Raw genomic sequence first — 27,624 nt, forward strand, 5'->3', positions numbered from 1 at the left:
AGCTCCCCACTTCGCCTGGACTCACCCATCCCCCCAGCACACGGTCCCCCTGCCAACCACTGACTGTCACAGCAGCACAGGTGAGGAGTGAGCTGAAGGGGATTAAAGTGAGGAAGGCAGCAGGACCTGATGGCATCAGCCCCAGGCTCCTTAAGTCCTGCGCAGATGAACTGTGTGGAGTTATGGAGCATGTCTTCAACATGAGCCTGAAGCTGAGGGTGGTACCACAGGTCTGGAAGACCTCCTGTCTGGTACCTGTGCCTAAGACACCGCGCCCCAAAGACCTCAACAGCTTCAGGCCAGTGGCTCTCACGTCCCACCTGATGAAGACGCTGGAGCGACTAGTCCTGGACCACCTCCGCTCCACCGTGAGCTCAGCCATGGACCCGCTGCAGTTTGCATATCGCTCTGGCATCGGAGTGGAGGACGCCGTCATCTCCCTGCTGCACGGCTCTCTCTCTCACCTGGAAAAGCCTGCAGCACTGTGAGGATTCTGTTCTTCGATCTTTCCAGCACCTTCAACACCATCCAGCCGCTGCTCCTGAGGGACAAGCTGGAGACGGCTGGTGTGGAGTATGACCTGGCAGAGCGGATCCTGGACTACCTCACAGACCGACCCCAGTTTGTGAGAGCCCGGAACTGTGTGTCTGACACTCGGACCTGCAGTGTGGGGGCGCCCCAGGGCACTGTCCTCGTGCCCTTTCTCTTCACCCTTTACACTGCAGACTTCAGACATGACACGGGCAGCTGTGTCCTGCAGAAGTTCTCTGACGACTCTGCTATCATCGGACTCATCACGGACGACGATGATGCGGAGTACAGAGGACTGGCGCAGGACTTTGTGGACTGGTGTCAGCGGAACCACCTCCTCATCAACGCGGGGAAGACCAAGGAGATGTTGGTGGATTTCCGCAGACGCCACCCCACTGCCCCCTCACCAGTGAACATCCAGGGACGGGACATTGAGAGAGTGGACTCATACAAGTACCTGGGTGTTCATCTGAACCACAAACTGGACTGGACTCATAACACAGACGCACTGTACAGGAAGAGCCAGAGTCGGCTCTACCTCCTGAGGAGACTCAGGTCTTTTGGAGTGACAGATGCCACCACGACTCTGTGGTGGCATCAGCCCTCCTGTACGGTGTGGCCTGCTGGAGCAGCAGCATCACAGAGAGGGAGAGGAAGAGGCTGGACAGAGTCATCAAGAAGTCCAGCTCCGTCCTGGGCTGTGCTCTGGACTCGGTGCAGGAGGTGGGGGACAGGAGGGTCCTGGCTAGATTCACATCTATGCTGGACCATGAGTGTCACCCCCTGCAGGACACTCTGTCCGCTCTGGAGAGCAGCTTCAGTGAGAGACTGATCCACCCTCGATGTGTGAAGGAAAGGTTCCGTAGGTCTTTCCTTCCTGCTGCTGTCAGACTTTATAACAAAAACTGTTAGTACTGAACACTCGCAATACTGACCTAACCTAATACTGATGTGCAATTCTGTCATATGTGCAATTGCTGTTGGAATTCATGTGCAATTCATGTGCAATTACTGTGAAATTCATGTGCAATCTATGACAATTACTGTCGTGATCACATGCAATGGTATTTATTTATTTGTCTTTGGGAGTTTTTATTTATTTATAGGAGATCTTCTACTGAAAGTGTTTTTCAGACTTCCTATAAGTGATCTGTTCTACCTCTGTATCTACCTGCGTTGCACCAATGAAATTTCCCCATGTGGGACAATAAAGGAATATCTTATCTTATCTTATGTTCATAGAGAGCTGGGAAAAATGTCCAAAAACGTATAATATTGCAATTGTTGTTTTGGAGATTATGTGAAATTAGAATCTCTAGTGAATCTACTAAAAAAATGATCATTTCTGCTCTTTTGCGGTTAATTTCATGATCCATTCATGTTTTGTGCGACACGTGAACCTCAACCGAGACATTCCGTCACGTTTTAGCACTTTCCTGACGCATTGTTCAAATAACGTCTGAATGTGGTTATCCAGAGATATCCGAGTGCGTCCTTCAAAGTGCTCGAGTGCTCCTAGAGGTCCTTGTACCTCTGGTTGAGAAACGCGGCTCCGCTTGACCCCGTTGTACTCACTCCTGCTTGTAAATTGTCACAACGTGTTTTCTTCCACTCGAGTGCCACCGCCCAAAAGCCTCGTTATTCTGACTGCTCTTTGCTCCGTCCGAGTCATTTTGGGCGCTTACCTTTGCTCTAATTAATCAAAGAATTACGTCTTTTTTCTCCGGAGGTGAGCGGGTTCGGCTAACAAGCGCCTCCTGCAGAGAGTGTATGACCAGTGCTCCTCCCCACTAGAGACAGCGTGATCTGTGCTACAGGCGCTGATTTTAGACTGTTTTTAGGCCCGAGCCCCAGCAGGGCGGAGGGCCTATTGCTCCCGCAACGCTTTCGGCAGCGTTGCAACTGTCTGACCAAACATGCGGGCGCAGCCCGCATGTTTGGTACCCCGTCGCCCCTGGCAAGTACAGTGAACTAGCCCATGCCGAAGGCATGGATCATGCATACTTACTCCTGCTATGACAGAAATCGTCAACAATGAGTGAATGGGCGTAGCCCATTCACTCATTGTTGACTTCACTCAAAACAGCAGCGCGAAGCGCTGCATTCCTCCAAAAACACTCCTGGCATCGTCCCGTACGCGAGAGTCCATGCCGCAGGCATGGGCCATGCTTGTATCTCAAACTTTGACGAACTCCTCCTAGGGCGTTTTGCCCACCGGCTTCAAAATCGGCGGACGTCCTCTGGACAAGTGGGGCATCTAAAGTTATCCAATTTTTTGAGATACCTTTTACGGTCTGTGTGCGGCGCAGCCGCAAAGTTGGACAACTTATTTTGGGATATTGCAGATCTAAAAATTGTTCCCATTTGATCAAAACAAGTCCGATTAGGACCAAATTTGAATCAGTTGTTCAACTTTCTAGTTTGGACCAGTTTATGATGACAAAATTGAAATGGGCGCGATAGCGCCCCCTACAGAGTGACCTTTAAATTAACATTGAAGGTCAAAAATTAGTTTTACCAAAATTTTCTAAACTTTACCCAAAATTCTATTTTGGCGTCGCGATCAAAAAAGCCAATCAGACAAATGCCTTAATTTTTACGGCGTAGTCGTAGCGATGACATAAACCTCCCATGTTATCCCTATGGGAAAACCGCTAAATCTCTCGAATATCCACATTTTTCTGTTTCACACTTTAACGAACTCCTCCTAGTGCGTTTTGCCCACCAACCTCAAAATCGGTGTACGTCCTCTAGACAAGTGGGGCATCTAAAGTTATCCAAATTTTAAGGATAGCTTTTACGGTCTCTGTGCGACGGAGCCGCAAACGTTTCCCAGAATTCTGACTATTTGGCCTTCAGAGTGGCCTATAAACAATAGAGTTTTTTCCAAATGACATGATATTTTGAACAAAATTCTAATTTGCCATCCTGATCATAAAAGTATGAGAGCCAAAGTCATATTTTGTACGGCGTAACCGTAGCGATGACAGAAACATCCCATGTTATCCTTATGGGAAAATCGTAGAATAGCTCAAATCACCACATTTTTACGCTTCACACTTTAATGAACTCCTCCTAGGGCGATTGTCCGATCAAGTTCATATTTGGAGAATATCATCTACACAAGCGGGGCATCAAAACTTATCCTTATTTTGATTCTATGTGCTACGGTCTCTGTGTGGCGGACCCGCAAATATATGTCAGAAATGGGAAAACAGCGAAATCTCTGAAATGTTCACATTTACGCTTCACACTTTAACAAACTCCTCTAAGGGCAATAGCTCGATCAAGCTCATATTTGGGGAAAATCATCTACACAAGCGGGGCATCAAAAGTTATCCATATTTTTATTCCAAGTGTCACGGTCTTTGTGCGGCGGACCCGCACATTTGACCGACACTTGTGTTCATTTGCACTGGATTGGCCATGTCCAATGTGTCAAGTTCTTTTTTAATTCAACACAATAAGGGCGCCATCTTTATCAAGTCAAAAGCGCAGAGTCGGAAGGCCGGCGGCCCGCGAGGGCCGTTGGATGCCGCTTGCGGCTTTAATTTTTCTTGTTCTTCTTCAGCGCTTTGAACTCTAATTTGACCCCCTGAACATGCTCAAAAACTCACCAAACTTTGCCCAAAATTCAGAATCGGCGAAAAATTTTGTTTTTTCTGGGCCATTTTTTTTTTCGTTAAAAAATGGCGCGACAGCGCCACCGACAAAAGTCAAAATACATTGCGCCTATGGAAGACACCCCGAGGTCAACTTTGGCGTAAAGCTACGCAATTCGGGACACGCATTCCTCTCGTGAGGACAAAAAAAAAATATTATTGTGGCCACGCCCCCAGACTTACCCTATGGCCGCCATCTTCCTTTGAAAATGAAAACACGCTGTGCTAGCCATTTTGTTCACGTCAAACTTTGACGAACTCCTCCTAGGGCGTTTTGCTCACCGACTTCAAAATCGGCGTACGTCCTCTGGACAAGTGGGGCATCTAAAGTTATCCAATTTTTTGAGATACCTTTTACGGTCTGTGTGCGGCGCAGCCGCAAAGTTGGACAACTTATTTTGGAATATTGCAGGTCTAAAAATTGCTCCCATTTGATCAAAACCAGTCCGATTAGGACCAAATTTGAATCAGTTGTTAAACTTTCTAGTTTGGACCAGTTTAGGATGACAAAATTGAAATGGCCGCGATAGCGCCCCCTACAGAGTGACCTTTAAATTAACATTGAAGGTCAAAAATTAGTTTTACCAAAATTGTCTAAACTTTACCCAAAATTCTATTTTGCCGTCCCGATCACAAAAGCCAATCACAAAAATGCCTAAATTTTTACGGCGTAGTCGTAGCGATGACAGAAACCTCCCATGTTATCCCTATGGGAAAACCACAAAATCTCTCAAATATCCACATTTTTATGTTTTACACTTTAACGAACTCCTCCTAGTGCGTTTTGCCCACCAACCTCAAAATCGGTGTACGTCCTCTAGACAAGTGGGGCATCTAAAGTTATCCAAATTTTAAGGATAACTTTTACGGTCTCTGTGCGACGGAGCCGCAAACGTTTCCCAGAATTCTGACTATTTGGCCTTCAGAGTGGCCTATAACCAATAGAGTTTTTCCAAATGACATGATATTTTGAACAAAATTCTAATTTGCCATCCTGATCATAAAAGTATGAGAACCAAAGTCATATTTTGTACGGCGTAACCGTAGCGATGACAGAAACATCCCATGTTATCCTTATGGGAAAATCGTAGAATAGCTCAAATCACCACATTTTTACGCTTCACACTTTAATGAACTCCTCCTAGGGCGATTGTCCGATCAAGTTCATATTTGGGGGAAATTATCTACACAAGCGGGGCATCAAAAGCTATCCATATTTTGATTTTAAGTGCTACGGTCTCTGTGCCGTGGAGCTGCAAATATACTGTCACAAATGGGAAAACGCCAAATCTTTGAAATGTTCACATTTACGCTTCACACTTTAACAAACTCCTCCGTGGGCAATAGCCCGATCAAGCTTTACTTTGGGAAATATCATTTACACAAGTGGGGCATCAAAAGTTATCCATATTTATATTCTAAGTGCTACGGTCTCTGTGCGGCGGAGCAGCAAATTTGACTGACACTTGTGTTGATTTGCACTGGATTGGCCATGTCCAATGTGTCGCCGTCTGTCAAGTTCTTTTTTAATTCAACACACAATAAGGGCGCCATCTTTATCAAGTCGAAAGCGCAGAGTCGGAAGGCCGGCGGCCCGCGAGGGCCGTTGGATGCCGCTTGCGGCTTTAATTTTATTTTGTTTGTGTCGATCCAGAACATGGACTGTGCTGGAGATAAACCAGGTCTACAGTAGGACTTTTCTAGAGCTAAACCAGGTCTACAGTAGGACTATTCTAGAACTAAAGCATTCTAGAGCTAAACCAGGTCTACAATAGGACTGTTCTAGAGCTAAACCAGGTCTACAATAGGACTGTTCTAGAGCTAAACCAGGTCTACAATAGGACTGTTCTAGAGCTAAACTAGGTCTACAGTAGGACTATTCTAGAGCTAAACTAGGTCTACAATAGGACTATTCTAGAGCTAAACCAGGTCTACAATAGGACTATTCTAGAGTTAAACCAGGTCTACAATAGGACTATTCTAGAGTTAAACCAGGTCTACAATAGGACTATTCTAGAGTTAAACCAGGTCTACAATAGGACTATTCTAGAGTTAAACCAGGTCTACAGTGGGACTATTCTAGAGCTAAACCAGGTCTACAATGGGACTATTCTAGAGCTAAACCAGGTCTACAATAGGACTATTCTAGAGTTAAACCAGGTCTACAGTGGGACTATTCTAGAGCTAAACCAGGTCTACAATAGGACTATTCTAGAGCTAAACTAGGTCTACAGTGGGACTATTCTAGAGCTAAACTAGGTCTACAATGGGACTATTCTAGAGCTAAACTAGGTCTACAATAGGACTATTCTAGAGCTAAACTAGGTCTACAATAGGACTATTCTAGAGCTAAACTAGGTCTACAATGGGACTATTCTAGAGCTAAACCAGGTCTACAATGGGACTATTCTAGAGCTAAACCAGGTCTACAATGGGACTATTCTAGAGCTAAACCAGGTCTACAATAGGATTATTCTTGGGCTAAACTAGGTCTACAATGGGACTATTCTAGAGCTAAACTAGGTCTACAATGGGACTATTCTAGAGCTAAACCAGGTCTACAATGGGACTATTCTAGAGCTAAACCAGGTCTACAATAGGATTATTCTTGGGCTAAACTAGGTCTACAATGGGACTATTCTAGAGCTAAACTAGGTCTACAATAGGACTATTCTAGAGCTAAACTAGGTCTACAATGGGACTATTCTAGAGCTAAACTAGGTCTACAATGGGACTATTCTAGAGCTAAACCAGGTCTACAATAGGATTATTCTTGGGCTAAACTAGGACTACTCCAGGTTTAAATGAGATGAAACACTACCTACTATTACTTTCTACTACTACTACTACTACTACTACTACTAACACTTTCTTTCTAACAAATCCTGAACAGCACAGTTGAACGATTATTTGGCAAGAGCCTTTTGAGCTTTTTTGTTGTTGTTGTTGTAAAAGTGCATGACCCAAATCCATCGGCAGAACATACGTAACTCATTCCCATCCGGCGCGTATCAGATCTCCAGAGTGACGAAGCTTCCAGTGCAGCGTGTGCTGTTGATCTGCAGAACTATCTTGTTTACATCTGAGTGTGGAACAGCGTGTGCCGTCTTCTCCGGTCGTCATTGCACAACACTTCAAATGCTGAAACAACTCTGGACAGCTTCTGCAGCCACTCCCGGCGCACTGCGTTTCACACATGACAAATGTTTTTGTCGAGCGGCATTAACGGGCTTTATACAGCGGTTATATCATCTAAAACAGGCCTGGTTTATCCTTAATGCCTTTTATTATGGGAAGAAGTCACGATTTGTCTTGCAGTGTTTTCAAAAGCCGAATCTATTTTGGGTGCCATAAGATATTTGAGCAAATCCCTCAACGTTATTAACAAGACGTTGGTGTCAAAAATCAAATAACTTTATCTGTTTTGCAAATAAACTTCAATTCTAAACTGAATCTTGCCTTACACTTTTTTTCTGCCAGTTTCACTTTTACAGCTTGTGCCTTGTTAGCGTTTGACTGGTTTGATCTGTGCCAGGGTCTTATGAGGCTGTTGTAGACTGAAGGGAGGTTGTAGCTCTGTTTAAAGAAGTGTTTTCTTTATTAGCTTAAACCGTTTTCATCACGTTCTTCTAATTAGATGTGGGCGAAGTTGACAAAAATGTATATCTTTCGAATATCCCTGTAATTATTCAGATGATATTTTATCATTCCAGCAAAAATGTGTTAAAACATGTATTTAACATGTTTATGAGGCTTAATTATCAGAAATGTCTGTGAAATGAATCACAAACCAGCAGAAATAACACCTTATTCCTTCATTTGAACATTTACAACGTCATTTTTTCCATTTTTATTTCCAATCAGCTCTGTCTGTATTATGTTCTATTATAAACCAATGTGCATATGTTCAAAACAACACGAATCAAAAGTAACCAAAATCAGAATGATAATCAATACTAAAACTGGAGACTCATTTGAACAATGCTGAAAGAAAATCACATAAACAGCACAAAATCAGACCTTTCCTGATGTTGAGCTTTATCAGAACTAGTATGAGAATACAAAGAGGAGTATATCAGAAAGTACTATTATTTTGTGTAGAAAATTGCTGTCTATTGTTATTTTTTTTTATTTTTTTTGACTGTCTTTCACTTAGTATCAAAATCGAAGGACCACACTACTCACAATATTATCTGAATGTTGATATATTATTTCTCACTCGAACAATGTGATTTTTGTCGTATCCTTGATGTCTCTAATGTAATCGTGTGCTCTTTTCAGTTGCCCAGCATGTTCGGAGACTTGAGATCCACCTTCATCGCCCTGATGATCGGCTCCTACGCTTCCTCGGCCGTTACCTTCCCCGGCATCAAGGTATTATTAACTCTCCTCCTCTGAGGTCCGCTTGAAAACGCGCTATCGATTTTCTCCGTGACGCCTCTGCTTTTGTGCAGGTGATATACGACCTCGGCGCCACCTTCATCACCATCTTGCTGGTTTGGGCCGGCTGCGCGCTCCTCGTCTTCCTCAACTGCTTCATCAACTGGCCCCTGGAGCCCTTCCCCAGCCCCGAGGACATGGATTTCACGTAAGACGACGCCCGAAAACCCGCAGCGAGCCAGACAAACATTACCGTAGCCTCGAGCGCAGTGTCAGACGGCTATTGTAGAGCTATGTGGTTACACCTGATCTGAAACGGATTTACGCTGAGCCAAGACATCTGCCTCTGAGCGCTCAGACGTCGTAAAGGCATTCTAGGTTAGTCAGGTGGATAGTTGCAGTCTAAATCCCAGTGTAAATCAGCATGAACCAGAGCTATAACGCAGGAAATAGCATAAACCCTGAAGATCAGCGGGCTTCCTTCTGGATCACAAGTTTCCAAAACGTCTCCCTCTTTGTATTTGTCCAGTTTTATGTTGAAATGTTGTAAGATTCGTAGCTGAGATGTTGTACCTGTGCAAGAAACCCACAGGAAATGACAAAGACAAGGAAATTGTATTGTAGATATTGAGCCACTTGGATAATAAACTGTAGTGGCAGTGCATATGTAGCGATGAGCATATTATACCATCTGTAAAAGAACATGACACTGAGCATCGGTTTGGTGAAAAGACAAGGAATTTTATGATGTTTTACTGTTATTCTAGTGAGGAGGAAAGTAGTGCATGAATTCTTGTGTTGGTTTAATGATAAATTAATGTCCAAGATTTATATTTTTATAACATGGTGCTAACGGACTCATAAAACAACACATTCATAGCGGCAGTGAGCGCCATGTTGTTGACAAAGCCACATTTCCCAGGATATAAAAAGCAGGGTTTAAACTTTTTTTTTTAAATCAACATTTCATTTATTTTTTTAGACAAATATGTAAAAAAACAGAAAAACACAGTAAAATAAAATGTAAAGAGTACAAATATAAAATATAACAGTATTATTAAATATTAAGTATTACTAAGGATAATAATGACACAAAAACAAAATAAGATGTAAAAAAGATTTACATGGTGTTTTAGTTTCACTGTTTTCATTGTCTTCATTTATACATTTGCTCAAAACTGATTATTGTCCCATTTCTGGATCTTTATGATTATTTAAATGACATGTAAACTCTGAAATTTGACCTGAAAGAAATTAGACAATTTAACTGTTTACATTTCATTTTAATAAGCTTTTACGCAAAAAAAATCGGATGACAATTTGAACGGAACTGGATATTTTACGTTGAATTTAATCATGAGCTCGTATAAACAAACCCACCTTCATATGCATACATTAAACAGTAAAGTATTGCCTTGAAACTCACAACAATCGACTGTGTTTTACATGATTTAGCGGCGAATACAAGTGTGACTCTGCGTTTCAGGGTGAAGATTAAGTTCAGCTGGCTGGGCTTCGACCACAAAATCACGGGGAAGCAATTCTATCGGCAGGTGACCACGGTGGGCCGGCGCCTCAGTGTGGGCAACTCCCTGCAGCCCCCGGCCCAAGAACTGGCCACGCAGGAGGCCAACAAGCTGTGCCTGTCCACCGTGGACCTGGAGGTCAAGAGCAACACGCCGCAAGAAAGTGAGTCGCAGTATATTAAGAATCACAGGGGGATTATCTGCCTTTCGCCTGTTGCAGATACGATTTATCGACTGTGAGTTCTTAGAGTTATTGTCATACAGAGTAAATGTGGAGTCAAATTTTACATCGGCCAAATTGTTACTACAAAACGTAAAAGGCAAGGACTTCGTGTGTAAAAATGAAGGTCCATAAGGTCCAAACAAAGAGTAGTTTAAATACAAAAAGGACTAACATTACGCTAAAAAGACACGTTAAAATGACCAATAAGGCTAATTATAAGAACAAAACAGAATACAATAACAGTGAATACCAAAACAATGCAAACTAAAGTAGCAATAATAAGTATAAGTATTCTCCGCCTGCATCCTTGGTCTCCTCGTCAACTAAAAAATAAACAAAGGTAAATAACAAAGCAGACACATTATTAATAAATAATTAGAAAAGATTTTAATGTATGTATGAAGTGAAAAATAAAGAAATGTAAATTAGTTGTAGTGTTCTTGGGTTTGGTCTGCAACATAGAGGAGAAACCTTTCTACTGTACTATTACTGTAGATTCTAAACATTTTTGGGGAAGTTTGTTGCGGCAGGGCTGTGTATTTTGTGTTAAAAATGTCACGACTGAGCAGTGGTAGTAGGTCTCTTTGTTTTAGGGTTATCAGGTAAGGGTCGCATCAGTGCCGTGGGCTGGACGTCTTCACAAAGTCAATAGGAGCTTTTGTTCTGGCCAATTCTACCATCAGATAAAAGCTGGAATTTCCATCAGGCCGAGTGCAGAGATAATGCCACCACTGTCTTTATCCCAGAGTGAGCGGGTTCAGACGGGTCAGATAAAGCAGCAGAGGTTATGTGTGACTAAATGATCAAGAATACAGTAATGCAGGTAGTGTTTAGGGGAAATGTTGCACAAAAATGCCACAAAGGTGCTGATCTGACCATTATTTACTCGTATTGGTTGATAACTAATTCAAAACTCGATTTATTTGAGTTTCGACTCCAAAAAATGGGGCAAAATTTGATTGTTTATGCCAATTTTCAGTAATTTCGCGTTTACTCAAATACTAAATAAGATTAACATTATTTTTGTATGTAATATGTCAACAAAAAGAAGCAAGAAATTGAATCCTGACTCAGGTATAGACGTCTCACATGTGTGTAATTTTAGCCTTATTTGCACATCAAAACATTGTTCGATGAAAAACTCAAAACGCTTTTCCCCCCCTTACATTTATGTTCGTAAATCACAGAAGAATTGCCAAATCGATATCTCTAAATGTAAGATGTTTTCCTCTTCATCTGCCTGTGTGTCGCATTAGTCGAATGACCTGAACATTTTTGTCAACATCGCCCTTTCCAAATGGTTCAGATGCAGTTGAACCCAAAAGCCTAGTTACCTTTGTCCCACATCCCAGGCCACTTTGACCCGTGCGACCCCCAAACACCTCCAGTCCTCCGTGACTTACAGTCGGGGGTCTGCCGTTCCCCCCTCGCTCTCTTTTTCGGTACTAATGAACCGTGCACCAAATCCCGGCTCTTTCTTGGAAAACCCTCCCAGCGGGGGAGCGGCGGTCAGCAGGGGGCAGTGTAGCGAGCTGTGGCGCCAAATACTGTCTGTCCGTTCGTGTCATTTTACGCCGAGTTGATGCCACCGCTGACGTTTCATTTACGTTGTTGCTATAATTACACTTGATTTCATTTTTGTAGATACAGAAAACTGATCCTTGTGAATTTGGCTGTGGATGAACAGATTAGCCTTTACAATATGATATTTTAGTGTTGATCTTTATAACAATAGGGCTGCAAAGTTTAATCATCTAATCGAGACTAGTCGATTGTAAAAAATAATTGAATCTGTATTTTTATAATCTGAACTATACAGACTCTAAAACACATGCAGAAACACCTTTTATAACAGAGGCAGCAGCGATTTTCAACAACAATACACTTTATTTGTGAATATTCTCTATCTAGAAGTGTTCAGTCTGCATATTTCAACCTTTATTTGGTCAATACTGTGCCCATAAGTCTCGGAGTTCAACAGAAATAATAGTTTGACTAGTTGATTGCTAAAATAATGGTTTGCTGCAACCTTAGAAGACAAATAATGTGTTAATTGGCAGTGCAAGGGAGGGAAAAACATTGATGAATTGTTATTTATTTTAACCCGAACAAATTGCCAGTGTCAAATTGTTTAATAAAAAAGAACCAAACTGTCGTGGCGGCCAGAGGCAATTTCAGCAGAAATAACTGGACTCCACTGGACCCGCTTTATAAATATCTTGATATTTGAACGCTTGTTGTTGCATCATAGATATTAGTAGAAGTTTATTTTACTCGCCGTTGGAACTTGTTATATGCAATGTCGGGGTATTTTAAAACTGAACAATCTGTCAGTCATCAGAGGTAAACATTGATTTTGAAGCAACTTTATTCCACTGCCATAATACTGCCCCCCAGAAAAGCACTAGCTGCGATGAATAACTTGCAGTGTCTTACAAGTCGCAGTCGACCCTCTACAGCTCAAATTGTGTCAAGAAAATAACTGCTAGATCATCATTATTTCCAAACAAATGCAGACAAAAAATATACAAACTTACCTTGAGTCTCCAAAAATATTGTTTAAGCTTTGATTTACTGAGCGATTGGTCGATGTAGTAATTATCGTGACGTGAACGATACTGCCACTTCACAATCGCTACTTACCACTTTTAGTTGAAGCGATTGCCTCCGAAAACGTCTGGGGAGGAATGGAAATAGTTGTTTTGAAGATGATAAAGAAACACATTTTAAAAGCTGCCAAAAGGCGGATTAGAAAGCAAAACAAGCTGCGCACTCGTTCAAGCAAAGTGATCATCCCGCACTTTTGTGTTTGATTTTTACAATTCATTCACTTTGGTTTTGTGCTAAACTTTAAGCTCATAGTTAATAGTCCCAAAAATATTGAGATGAATTCATTCTTGTCAATATTGCCAAGGATAATATAAGATCATTTTAGTATTTTCTGCTTTTCTTCCCTATGTATTTCTTAAAAAGTTCACTTATTTAACATTTGTATACAGTTTGCACATGAATTAATCTGTTCCAGTTAGTCATGTTGTCTGAAATCTGCTGTAGATTTAACAAAGTCTGCGGTTTTCTTTTGGCTATGACCTGTCCGTCCCGTTTGTCCACTGACCGTAAATCACGTTGACCAAACCGCACATCTGTGTCCACTTTCCGCTCAGAGACTCCGCTGCGTTAATGATCAACCCGTTCTCCGCAAAGCCGCCGTCCACCTGCCTTGATTCGGTGCGTTTCCGTAGTAACCAGACCCACCGTGCGCGTTTGGACGGTTCGACGGGTCACCGGGCTCGGAGAGGTCAGACCGAACGGAACTGGATGTTTTCCGTTTTAACGTCATTGCGAAACGGCCGGGAATAATCAGGACCAAAAATGTTGCTTGGATTAAGACTTTTCTGAGTTTCCTGTCATCGATATTCAGATAAAATCACGTCACTCCAACGGAAATGGGTTAAAACGTTAAGTTAAGTTGAGGTTTAAATATCAGACAAATGTGAAATATCTGTAAAATGAATCACAAAAGTTCAGAAAAATCACCCTTAATCAGCTCTTTTTGTTACATTTTTACTATAAATTATATACTCCATATTCAAATATTGCATATCTTCAAGACGACATTCACAATATTATCTATTTTCAATATATTGCTCACCTTTTAATGCAGTTGTATGTGTTTATAATGTGCCTATGAAGTGCACGGTTTACTGTCTGTAAATAATATAAATGTACTAAATAAATATACAAGTTTTAGAATTAAAATGCCTGGTTCAGCTAATGTCAAAGGCAATGGAAAGTTTTCAGATGTGATTTGTGCCAAAATAAGACGGATAAGATAAAATAGAGGTGGGGACTATATTTAAATGTAGATGCAAGATTTTAATATCGAATATGTCATTTATATTAAAAATAAATAAATGCTACAAAAGAGCTGATTAACAAAAAAATAAAAATAATTATAATTTTGTTTTCAAGCTATGAAAAAATGTAATATCAAGTGTAATGTTTATAGTAAAAAAAAAAAGCTATATAAAGATTAGAAATAAAGTAAAGTAAAAAGGTTATAAGTTGATATTTCTGAACTTTTGCTATTCATTTGACTGAGATGTCACATTTTTCTGATCATTAAACCTCAACTAATACATTTATCGGGATACACCAATAAAATAATGTTAATTGTTGTCAACATCAATATCCCCCATGAGTGTCAGTGTGGCATTAAACATAACATCTAGCATTTATCCAATTACACAGCAGAAGTACTCAAACTATTGCAAATCCTACAGTTTCTACTCCAACTAAGCTTTGCAAATGCAGTGAATGTATTCTGCATTCAAAGCCAGAGAAACTGTCATTGTCTGTGCCGCGTTACACAACCGCGGTGTGCAAATACATGAGGCACATGCAAAATATGGAAATGCATACAGTAAGAGCCTGTTCCGAACATTAGGTGTAAAAACTAACAGTACAGTGAAACATATTGCAATAAAGTGACAGTTATGCACAGATTTATAAAACAGATTGTATTTTATAGTTTTACAGGGCGAATGGGGGAAAATGGCTCGAGTTAGAGCTGGTTTTGGTGCTTTTTCCCCCCAAATGCACATATTTGACTTGTACCTTTGTGAATAAATGATCCTTGTTGGTTTTGGTGGCTTAATATTTTGACAAGCAGTTACATTATTTATGAAAACGTCCTCTTCCAAGGCTACGGTCCTGCTTTATGTCCATTTTTTGGCTTCTGCGTTTGTCAATCACTGCGTATTTTAGTCCTCAAATGTACTTTTAAGAGGCGAATATTGTCTGAGCGTGCATTTGCCGTCATAAGTCTTCAATTAGAACATTACCTAGTGTTTCTGATGGATGTCACCTTCTTTGAACCGTTTTATCTAGTAGCCTCTAATAACACTAACTCCACCCTAACACCAGGCGCTAAAGACACATCTGTTATTCTTTTGTGCCCCACTGGTCAGTCGTTCATTCTGTTATTCTTTTGTGCCCCACTGGTCAGTCATTCATTCTGTTATTCTTTTGTGCCCCACTGGTCAGTCATTCATTCTGTTATTCCGTCGTGCCCCACTGGTCAGTCGTTCATTATGTTATTCTGTCGTGCCCCACTGGTCAGTCGTTCATTCTGCTATTCCGTCGTGCCCCACTGGTCAGTCGTTCATTATGTTATTCTGTCGTGCCCCACTGGTCAGTCGTTCATTCTGTTATTCTTTTGTGCCCCACTGGTCAGTCATTCATTCTGTTATTCCGTCGTGTCCCACTGGTCAGTCGTTCATTCTGTTATTTCTTCGTGCCCCACTGGTCAGTCGGTCATTCTGTTATACTTTCATGCCCCACTGGTCAGTCGTTCATTCTGTTATTCATTTGTGCCCCACTGGTCAGTTGTTCATTCTGCTATTTCTTCGTGCCCCACTGGTCAGTCGGTCATTCTGTTATTCCTTCGTGCCCCACTGATCAGTCGTTCATTCTGTTATTCCTTCGTACTCCACTGGTCAGTCGTTCATTCTGTTATTTCGTCGTGCCCCACTGGTCAGTCGTTCATTCTGTTATACTTTCATGCCCCACTGGTCAGTTGTTCATTCTGTTATTATTTTGTGCCCCACTGGTCAGTCGTTCATTCTGTTATTCTTTTGTGCTCCACTGGTCAGTCGTTCATTCTGTTATTCCTTCGTGCCCCACTGGTCAGTCGTTCATTCTGTTATTCCTTCGTGCTCCACTGGTCAGTCATTCATTCTGTTATTCCGTTGTGCTCCACTGGTCAGTCATTCATTCTGTTATTATTTTGTGCCCCACTGGTCAGTCGTTCATTCTGTTATTTCGTCATGCCCCACTGGTCAGTCGTTCATTCTGTTATTCCGTTGTACTCCACAGGTCAGTCGTTCATTCTGTTATTTCGTCATGCCCCACTGGTCAGTCGTTCATTCTGTTATTCCTTCGTGCCCCACTGGTCAGTCGTTCATTCTGTTATTCCTTCGTGCCCCACTGGTCAGTCGTTCATTCTGTTATTCCTTCGTGCTCCACTGGTCAGTCATTCATTCTGTTATTCCGTTGTACTCCACTGGTCAGTCGTTCATTCTGTTATTCCTTCGTGCTCCACTGGTCAGTCATTCATTCTGTTATTCCGTTGTACTCCACTGGTCAGTCGTTCATTCTGTTATTCCTTCGTGCCCCACTGGTCAGTCGTTCATTATGTTATTCCTTCGTGCTCCACTGGTCAGTCATTCATTCTGTTATTCCGTTGTACTCCACTGGTCAGTCATTCATTCTGTTATTCCGTTGTACTCCACTGGTCAGTCATTCATTCTGTTATTCCGTTGTACTCCACTGGTCAGTCATTCATTCTGTTATTCCGTTGTACTCCACTGGTCAGTCGTTCATTCTGTTATTCCTTCGTGCTCCACTGGTCAGTCATTCATTCTGTTATTCCGTTGTACTCCACTGGTCAGTCATTCATTCTGTTATTCCGTTGTACTCCACTGGTCAGTCATTCATTCTGTTATTCCTTCGTGCTCCACTGGTCAGTCGTTCATTCTGTTATTCCGTTGTACTCCACTGGTCAGTCGTTCATTCTGTTATTCCTTCGTGCTCCACTGGTCAGTCGTTCATTCTGTTATTCCGTTGTACTCCACTGGTCAGTCGTTCATTCTGTTATTCCTTCGTGCTCCACTGGTCAGTCATTCATTCTGTTATTCCGTTGTACTCCACTGGTCAGTCATTCATTCTGTTATTCCGTTGTACTCCACTGGTCAGTCATTCATTCTGTTATTCCGTTGTACTCCACTGGTCAGTCGTTCATTCTGTTATTCCTTCGTGCTCCACTGGTCAGTCGTTCATTCTGTTATTCCGTTGTACTCCACTGGTCAGTCGTTCATTCTGTTATTCCTTCGTGCTCCACTGGTCAGTCGTTCATTCTGTTATTCCGTTGTACTCCACTGGTCAGTCGTTCATTCTGTTATTCCTTCGTGCTCCACTGGTCAGTCATTCATTCTGTTATTCCGTTGTACTCCACTGGTCAGTCATTCATTCTGTTATTCCGTTGTACTCCACTGGTCAGTCATTCATTCTGTTATTCCGTTGTACTCCACTGGTCAGTCGTTCATTCTGTTATTCCGTTGTACTCCACTGGTCAGTCGTTCATTCTGTTATTCCTTCGTGCTCCACTGGTCAGTCGTTCATTCTGTTATTCCTTCGTGCTCCACTGGTCAGTCGTTCATTCTGTTATTCCGTTGTACTCCACTGGTCAGTCGTTCATTCTGTTATTCCTTCGTGCTCCACTGGTCAGTCGTTCATTCTGTTATTCCGTTGTACTCCACTGGTCAGTCGTTCATTCTGTTATTCCGTTGTACTCCACTGGTCAGTCATTAATTCTGTTATTCCTTCGTGCTCCACTGGTCAGTCGTTCATTCTGTTATTCCGTTGTACTCCACTGGTCAGTCATTCATTCTGTTATTCCGTTGTACTCCACTGGTCAGTCATTCATTCTGTTATTCCGTTGTACTCCACTGGTCAGTCGTTCATTCTGTTATTCCTTCGTGCTCCACTGGTCAGTCGTTCATTCTGTTATTCCGTTGTACTCCACAGGTCAGTCGTTCATGCGCAGTGTTCTGAGCCCCATCTTCCTCCTCAGCCTCATCACGATGTGTGTGACGCAGCTCCGCCTCATCTTCTACATGGGCGCCATGAACACCATCCTGGAGTACCTCACCGACGGAGACCTCAACACAGGTACACAATACAAGACATTTTCAGCAGAAACAATAATACTTTGTCTGTTACCAAGAGGTCATTCACACGTTTGGATAAAGCTCTAAAACATTTCAGGAAAGTTTGAATTTTATCCTGTTTATGTGATTTACTTATTGATACTTTTTTATTAGTTTTGATGCTAGATTTTTACGAGTTTTGAAATGTTTTTTCTGTTGTGAACTTTCAAATAAGGATTAAAGTTGATATTTCTGAAGTTTTGTGCTACATTTTACAGACTTTCACAATTTTCCGTCGGATTGACACAATATCGTCTGAAATATCGCTCCATAATTCTCGAGATATTCATTTTAGTCAACAACCCGCCCATGCTGACTGTTATTTTCCCAAGATTCATAGCAAGCAATGAGCCTGATGACGAGGTCGCCTGTCAGTAGCTTCTGTATTAGTTAATATAAAACAAAATGCTTGTACTAGGCTTTACCACAGGCTCAATTTATTAAAGTAAATGGAAGTAAAAGCCCTGCAGCATGTTTGTGCTTAAGAAATTCAGTATTTATCCGTATGGAGAGTGATAAAGCGTTGCTGACGTGATGCAGGAAGTAGAGGTGGCAATAGAGACAGCTTCACAGTCAAAAGGGTCACAATACGACTGCGCTTACATTTGTCATTCCTACACCCTCGCTTTACGCTAACTTAAACGAAGTCTGCTGCGTCCATCTCTCATCTCCGGCTTTGGCTTGAGTCGCTTGTGTTTCTTGTTTCTAACCTGCTCCATGTCTGCTCCTCCCTCTGCTTCCTGTCACACTGGCTTCCTGCCGCCGTTTCAGTCGGGAGGATGGAAGTTGGTAAGCGATTTTAGGTCAAACTTTCACGTTTCTCAACTCGCCGCTCGTGTTCTCCTTCTTCTCCTGCTTCTTCTTCTTCTTCTTCTTCTTCTTCTTCTTCTTCTTCTTCTTCTTCTTCTTCTTCTTCTTCTTCTTCTTCTTCTTCTTCTTCTTCTTCTTCTTCTTCTTCTTCTTCTTCTTCTTCTTCTTCTTCTTCTCCTTCTCCTTCTCCTTCTCCTTCTCCTTCTTCTCCTTCTTCTTCTCCTTCTTCTTCTCCACCTTCTTCTCCACCTTCTTCTTCTTCTTCTTCTTCTTCTTCTTCTTCTCCTTCTCCTTCTCCTTCTCCTTCTCCTTCTCCTTCTCCTTCTTCTCCTTCTTCTTCTCCTTCTTCTTCTCCTGCTTCTTCTTCTTCTTCTTCTTCTTCTTCTTCTCCTTCTCCTTCTCCTTCTTCTCCTTCTTCTTCTTCTTCTTCTTCTTCTTCTCCTGCTTCTTCTTCTTCTTCTTCTTCTTCTTCTTCCTCTCCTCCTTCTTCTTCTCCTTCTCCTTCTTCTTCTCCTCCTTCTTCTTCTCCTCTTCTCTTCTCCTTCTTCTTCTTCTTCTTCTTCTTCTTCTTCTTCTTCTCCACCTTCTTCTTCTTCTTCTCCTTCTTCTTCTTCTTCTACTTCTTCTTCTTCTCCTCTTCTCCTCCTTCTTCTTCTCCTTCTCCTTATTCTTCTCCTCCTCCTTCTCCTTCTTCTTCTCCTCCTTCTCCTTCTCCTTCTTCTTCTTCTTCTCCACCTTCTTCTTCTTCTCCTTCTTCTTCTCCTCCTTCTCCTTCTTCTTCTCCTGCTTCTCCTTCTTCTTCTCCTGCTTCTCCTTCTTCTTCTCCTGCTTCTCCTTCTTCTTCTCCTGCTTCTTCTCCTTCTTCTTCTTCTTCTTCTCCTTCTTCTTCTCCTCCTTCTCCTTCTTCTTCTCCTGCTTCTTCTCCTTCTTCTTCTTCTTCTTCTTCTTCTTCTTCTCCTTCTTCTCCTTCTTCTTCTCCACCTTCTTCTTCTCCTCCTTCTTCTTCTTCTTCTTCTTCTTCTTCTCCTTCTCCTTCTTCTCCTTCTTCTCCTTCTTCTTCTCCACCTTCTTCTTCTTCTTCTTCTTCTTCTCCTTCTTCTTCTCCTCTTCTCCTCCTCCTTCTCCTCCTTCTCTTTCTCTTTACCTACCCCTCGCCGTCATCGTTTGTCTGCCGCATAAAAGTATGAAGTGTGTTGTAAATATGAACGGCTTTGTCCATTTGACCCTGAAGTCAGAGGCAGGTGCGCTCTTTGTGTCAGTCCCAAACCGATATTTACATCAGGAAATATAGAAAATACTGCAATAAAAGCTCATTTTTATTGCACTTTTCTTACACTGAAATGTTACCGCGTTTCGTAGAATATTCCGCAGTATTATATAAACTGATCTGTCTTGCATTTATTCCATTTTATTTCTGATAAACGCTCAGAAAACACAATTTGGTTCATGTTAAACCTCTAAAACAAACGTATGGATGTGGACAAAGCCTAGACACGTTCATATCCTCCCCTGCATGCTTATTATGCTCATTTTTAACTCATTTAAAAGACTGAGCTAAACAGATCTGTGTGCTTTGGGTTCCAGTGAGCGTGTACACGTCCATCTTCGGCGTCCTGCAGCTCCTCTGCCTGATCACGTCTCCCGTCATCGGTTCCGTTATGGACTGGAAACTCAAGAGCTGTGAGGACGAGAACGACAAACTCGCCAAGAGGTCAGTGTCCAGCGTTCTGCAAAAATACTGGCAAAATGCACTGGTTTAAGTGCGTATGATGCGTTTGTACGATTGTCTAATTTTGACTGATCTAATCAAGTTGCTATTTGTGGAGAAAAGTTGAAAAATATGTAGAAAATGACAGGAAGTGACATCACACCAGGGACACATCCAGTGTATGCAGAATTTACACAAAAGTAATGACTTTTTGGAGCCTCTAAACATGAATTCAAAAGAAAAATATTTAAAATGAATGGAAAAATAACAAGATAGATAAATAAATTAAAATAGATTACGATAATTAAAGGTGCTCTCATAGTATTATTATATTACTAATTGTTTTGTATTTTAGATGTTTTTTTCTCGATGGTTGCGAGGTAATTCCCTTATGTGATGTCATCAATTACAACCAGGAAGTCAAATAAAAAAATAAAAAAATGTATTTTGGGATTAAAATAATATATTTTTTAGCCAAATTTAGAATATATTTATCTTGACTGCATTTTAGTTTATTGAGAGTAGTGCAACTTTAAAAAGCACTTTAAATGTACTACAAACATTTAAATTGCATAAGTGAAATAAGAAAAATCTATCTGGGCTTTGATAAATGTAGAAAAAGCACTGAAAAACAAAGTTATAAAATAGAAAAGCGTGAAATATCAATGTGTTTTTAGGGAGCCTGGAGAGCCCCGTCGCCCGGACAAAAAGATCCAGAAGATTGTAAATGCCACGAGAGCCTTCATCTTCACAAACCTGCTGCTGGTCGGCTTCGGGGTCACCTGCCTCGTCCCCAACCTCCCCCTTCAGGTAAACGACGTGACTCGTGACGCCTTTTAACCTCCCGCCGCGTGAGAAAAACACACAGAGCTGACGAATCACATGCGCTTTGTGAGGTCAACACTTTCAGCCATGTGAAAGATAAAGTCAGCTGCAGTGGAGGAGCAGGACAGCGTTCACATGGCACTGCAGATGATTCAGGCTCACGCCGGGCTTACGCTGACACCTGCAGGACAACTGTGGAACCACATGTGATTTACCTGTGTACATCGTGTTCCTTTGATCGAACCGATGCACGTTTTCATTCCAGATCCTGTCGTTTATTTTGCACACCGTGGTCAGAGGCTTCATCCACTCGGCCGTCGGAGGACTTTATGCTGCCGTGTGAGTTTTAAAACCATATGTGAAGGAAGAATAGTGAGAAATACCATGTCATGCTATTTGGTGCTCTAGTATTGCATGTATCTGGACTGCAACTACTGATTATTTAGCAAATATGTCTAGCAATTCTTATGTTTCATTAATTGATTAGTTGTTTACAGTGAGAACAGCCAATGAATATGAGATTGATTCTACATTTGACTCGTATAAAGATGATTCAATTACGAAATGAGTTTTAAAAAAACTTGTTGAACCCTAGTTGTGTTTATTTTGTTGAAGGAAGATGCGTTTGTCTTTCACGCTGGCCACACATGATCCGACTGATGGGTGATGTTTGTCCCTGGCAGGTACCCGTCCTCTCAGTTCGGCAGTTTGACCGGGATGCAGTCCCTGATCAGCGCCCTGTTTGCCCTTCTCCAGCAGCCGCTGTTCTTGGCCATGATCGGGCCCCTGGATGGAGACCCGCTCTGGGTAAGAACACACGAACGTTTAACAAAGGACTGTGGCGGTGCGAGGTGTAACATCACGTTTGTTGTTTTAGAGCTAACGAGTGTATCGACTATAATTAAAACTATTAGAAACGACAGAAACATCTTGTGTCGTCCAATCAATGGTATAAAGTGATATTCCTGTACTTTTGCGGTTAATTTTATAGTTAAGCACAATACTGCTGCACTTTTAACATTATGTCTGAATATTGTTATCAAAATAAAGCCAAATTAACAAAAAAAAGTTATATTTCGCCTCTATCACACATCTTTGGGCCTGACTAGTGTTTTATAACTAATTATCTGTGGATAGATATTTTAAACAACTCATTATGTCCCTAAACACTTACAAATCTTCCTCCTGACTGTTATTGGGAAGAAATAGAACCGATAACCTATTTTGAATTACTTTTTATTCAATGAATCTACTCATTAGGATTGAAATGTCGGTTCAAGTTAGATTTAATTGAGATGTAATCAATTGTAGTTAGTGGTAATTGTAGTTTTCTTTATCAATGAAAAACACAGAAACGATCTAAAGTAATAAAGTGTCATGAAACGCACAAAATAATGATGTGGCTTACAGGTTGGATCACGGCACACATGCAAACAACAGGTTATGCTTTGCCTGAAATGGATTCCCAGCTTTGACAGTTTGCTGAGCTTTGAATAAAGAAAATGAATATCTCACAATTGTTTGGTAGTTTCCCCTATAGTGATGATATAATCCAACAGAATATATTAAAACATGTCTTTACACGTATTTGTTGAGGTTTAAATGAATCAAATGAATCACAAAAGTGCAGAAACATCGCCTCTTATACCTTTATTTAAAAGTTTACAACATCATGTTTTAATTTCCATGTTCAACCAGCTCCTTTTGTATCATTTTACACTACAAACGATGCACAACGTTCACAATATCATCTCAATCTTGACGTATGTCCCACCTCTGTCCTCTCCCTCCCGTCCCATATACCTCACCCCATTCCTAAAGTAAAGGAATCGCTCAGTCCACATCCTTCCGCTGCGTTTGTAAAGCCGCGTTTCTCCTGTGCAGGTGAACGTGGGCTTGCTGGCCGTGAGCATGCTGGGCTTCTGTCTGCCCCTGTATCTGCTCTGCCACAGCCGCCAGCTGCAGCGCCTCCGGGACGAGCGCGACGCCGACCCCAAAATCTACGTCAAGATGAACGGGGAGAAGCCCGAAGCCTTCATCTAGACGCACACGCCGCCGGCTCACACGCGGGACTAAGACGGAGCCGCACGGCGAACCGAACTGAAGACAGAATGGATCAACCGATGAACTGAGCAAAAGGCCCGTGCTCCTTTTCCAGAAAATACACAAAACCTGAACCGCCCGTCTTCAAACGCCGTCCGGCCCTCACCAAAGCCTCAGCCCCCCCAGCAGGATCTCACTTTCTCAGATGCGGACGCCACACTGTGACTCTAAAGGGCACGACGGACTGTCCCGATTCCTCCTGTTTCTGCATCGCCATGGAGGAGGAAAAAAAACAAAAAAAAACCTCAGACAAGCTAAAGACTATTTTTATTTTCACTCCTGTTTTTACGTTTTGTTTTGTTCCGTTATTGATTCAGCACTGCCCGTTTTACTTTGAGGTCGAAAGACGCAACTATGTCCACACTAATGTCTCAAATAATAATCTTTTAAGCTACATGTTAGGTGCAGTAAACCTGTCTGACCAGCGAGGGGCGCTGTGCGCTCTTTTTGCAACTTTCACTACAGCTGGAGAGGGGACGATATTGACAAAATTGATATCTTTATTTATATTTTTGGGAGTTTCCGGTTACAAAATATAGTCGATATCATGTCAATCCAGCAATAATGTGTTAAAACATGTATTTAAATGTAGTTTAATCATCAGACAAAAGAAAAGCTGCTTATATCTTTGTATTTGAACGTTTATAACCTCACTTTTTATTTTGAATCAGCTCTTTCTGTAGCATTTTCTATTATAAACGATAAACTCGATATTCAAACTTTGCACATGTTCAAATCAGCGTTCAGGATCATATTACTAATAGCATTAATTCAAAGCCCAGGGTTTTATGTACACGTTGGAGTGAATAGTGGAAAAAAACATGTTCGTATGATAGAAATATATAGCTCCAGTTTGTACACGGTTACACGGTGTTAGCGGCTTTGATTTGTGCCATTTCCGACCATTTCAAACAACAAACGTCTCCTAAAAGTGGAGATTGTATCCACGTCTCATTTCAGCAGTTTCTCACCTCAAAACATCCCTCGGTCCAAACATCTCATCTGTTTTCATCATCAAAAGACATTAGTGTGGACATGTTTTTTTCTGTGTGGAGGTTGGAAACGCCGCCTCTGAAAACAGTGTTTACGTGCACAATTTTACCACACTTCTTCGCACTAGCCTACAGCAGTATAGCGCTCGTTTTGTGGGTCTCTCGTTCATTTTTTTATGACGTATTGAGCCTCAGCGACGCTGCATCTTATCTCGGCATGTGCGTGCGCGCCTGACACAACGTACAATGCATGGTGCCAGTCTAAACGACGAATGCGCTCAAATGAAATGAAATCTTCTCGTTTCTCATACGTTTCTTTACTCCAGTGACGGACTGTAGTAAGTAGGTAAGGCAGGTGGATTGAGAAATGTTCAATTGTGGGACTGTGTTTTTAGTTCTTTGTACATTTGTTGTAGCTATAAGTGTTTCTCCGCGCCAAAAAGGTGCTACGGTTTTCCAAAGATTTCTTTCTGCCGTCAACAGCATCGGTTTGAATTTCAAAGCTACGCAGTCGTTTTTGGGAAAACTGAACATTTTTGCTCAGAAGATGTCAAATTTGTCGTATTGTGAGAAAGAAAACGGCACGACCGCAACCAAACACCAGGGATATCTTGATTTTTTTTAAATGTATTCATCATTACTATTCTTCATGTTTGTGACAATCTTAGTGAAATTTTGTTTTCTGAATTTAAAAAAATGAAGTTATTGTGACAAAAATAGCTGGACAGTGGACTTTTTTGACCACCAATTGATTATTATTATCAAGGTTATTATTATTTTTAGTTCTTCTGATTAAATTGTGACCTTAATGATCAGGATTATCGATTAACGGATCATGCGTACAAAGTATTAACATTTTCTAGGGCTACTTTTACAGTATAATTGGTTAATTTACTGATTGACTGAGCTACAAATACTGGAAAATGTGAGGAAATATGGTGGAAAGTAACAGTAAAAGTACTGTGTTTAAGTCAAATATGTAGGTATCTGTGCTTTTTTACTGTAGATACTTTTACTTCACTTGATTTGATCATTTGAGAACAGGAATCTGTACGTTCTATTGCACTATTTTTTTGTCACCTGGACTGAAAAGTAAAAAGTACTTTTCATATCGCTTGAACACGTTCCTGGTTCAAGTCCTGACCTTGAGCAAACAAAAATACACAAATGAAATTCACCAGAAATATTGACACTTTTCTTAGTACTTTTCTTTTGCTCCTGTCGCTGTACTTTTACTTCTTCCACCACTGCGTTATTGCTTAAAAGTAGCTGCCGTTCGACTTACGGTGACCGATCGTGTCCGTTATCGTCTGCTCCCAAGTTCATCCCTTCATCCAATACTATTACTTCAATTTGTTTCATTTTACCGCTGCTTCTACTGCCCAATTTATTATTCCATTGTGTTTGGCGTTTCCATTCTGAGAGACGGGCCTCTACCAGCCTCAGACAGAGTTATTCCAGAGTCAACGGGAAACGACAAACGCACAAAACGCACTTTAGCTCGCTGTTAAATGGACCTTTGTTAGACAGAGAGCGCGGCTGCTCGTTCAAGTGGCGCACGAGGCCAAGAATGTAAACGTAAAACTGTATTAGAGGCTCACGTTTGTGTTACGGAGCACGGGGGGGGCCTGTCTCTCGAGGGAACGCGGATGAGGTTTACGAATGCAGTGATCGTGTTCAAGGGTTCGTTTATCCCAAAAGATTCTGACGTTTCGATTGGCTCGTTTGACGGAAGTAGGAAAATGCACCCAAGCGATCAGTTTTATCAGTAAAAGTAAGTTCAAAAGACGTCTAAACACAAGAGCTACTAAAACTACTACACAAAGAAGATAAATTGTTGTCTTTGGCATGTTTTTGTTGTAAATTGCTGTGCACGGTAAAGCAAAATGTGTCTCAATTTGGACATAAAATGGGTTGAATATTCAGTATTTTAGATAAGATAAGATATTCCTTTATTGTCCACACATGGGGAAATTTTGGTGTTGCAATGCAGTAGATACAGGGGGAAAGGACAGAAAACTTATAGGAAGACGATTGCTTTAAAATGCTCTGTTTTCAGGTCAAGGTTTTACACATTTTCAATACAAAATAGCAGTTCTTTCTTCATTAAACCCTGCGGTCTTATTCTACTTGTGAAGAAGTTCAAGATCATGCTAAAACCGTTCAGGAAAAGTCTAATTTTGTTGTGTTTATGTCATTTGTTTAGTATAAATTCTTGCTCAAAGGAGTATCGGTTAGTATTGACACAATTCCTAAACCTTAACCATAACTCAGCATAGTCCTAAACCTAACCCAAATCCTAAACCTAACTTAAATCCTAATTAGTTTGATATTTAACTCTAAAACGTCACCAAACCATGTCCACTAAGCCAAAGCGGTGGCCGTGGTTTAGATTAATGTTACGTTATGTATCACTAAACTCACAATTTATCATCATTGGTGACGTTTTATCCCTGTCAGACGTACTCAGCGGCTGAATATCAGTGAGAGTTGAATATAAAAAGGTAGAAAACACTGACCTCCATTCATCCATTGACCTTAAAACCTACAGTAGCGATTATAGTGCATTTGAACTCAAATCTGCTGCTTTATCAGAACACTATTACTGCATTTGTTGCCTTTTTGCCGCCATGAAACTACTACGTACAGTTTAAACTCCATGGAGACTATGTTCCTGCCAAACTTCACCTGGTTTTATCGCTCAGCTCCGGCCGCTTCGAATGAATGATTTACTCTGAACAGTAAAACTCGCACTTTTCCTTCACTGTTGTACCTTAAGCCGCTCACGCATCCGGATCCCGTCCCTTTGACAACGGTTCAAATGGACATTTCTCGAGTGATCGATTCATAGATAGAGGTTTTTAAATGGCAAATGATTCTGTTGCATTGTGGGTGTTTCCGGTTTGAGGCGTGGACTTGTTTTTAAGCGCGTTACACTTCATCGATGTCGCTGTTTATTACTTTTGACATGTGTTTTTATGTTGTTTATGGTGTTTTTTGTATTGTATTGTATCACCATATAGCCATTGTTGATTTGTTTGGAAGAAGATCAATATTTGAAAATACATAAATAAACTTGTATTATTTGTACAACA

At 41.3% G+C, this 27,624-nt stretch overlaps 1 protein-coding gene across 1 annotated transcript in view; it reads left to right on the forward strand.

Moving 5' to 3' along the window:
• LOC140368664 (large neutral amino acids transporter small subunit 4-like) overlaps nt 1-27,624 on the forward strand; it is a 55,540-nt gene extending 27,916 nt beyond the window's left edge. Inside the window, exons 6-14 of the mRNA XM_072455666.1 lie at nt 8,475-8,567; nt 8,648-8,781; nt 10,060-10,262; nt 17,910-18,053; nt 20,486-20,612; nt 21,287-21,419; nt 21,700-21,773; nt 22,118-22,241; nt 23,319-27,624. Coding sequence (XP_072311767.1) covers nt 8,475-8,567; nt 8,648-8,781; nt 10,060-10,262; nt 17,910-18,053; nt 20,486-20,612; nt 21,287-21,419; nt 21,700-21,773; nt 22,118-22,241; nt 23,319-23,477 — 1,191 coding nt within the window. The 3' untranslated portion in view covers nt 23,478-27,624. The remainder of the gene's footprint in view (nt 1-8,474; nt 8,568-8,647; nt 8,782-10,059; nt 10,263-17,909; nt 18,054-20,485; nt 20,613-21,286; nt 21,420-21,699; nt 21,774-22,117; nt 22,242-23,318) is intronic.

The sequence above is a fragment of the Eucyclogobius newberryi genome, unplaced genomic scaffold (assembly GCF_026437365.1).
Source record: "Eucyclogobius newberryi isolate DKJ021-1_F unplaced genomic scaffold, fEucNew1.0.hap1 SCAF_10, whole genome shotgun sequence".
Classification (NCBI taxonomy): domain Eukaryota; kingdom Metazoa; phylum Chordata; class Actinopteri; order Gobiiformes; family Gobiidae; genus Eucyclogobius; species Eucyclogobius newberryi.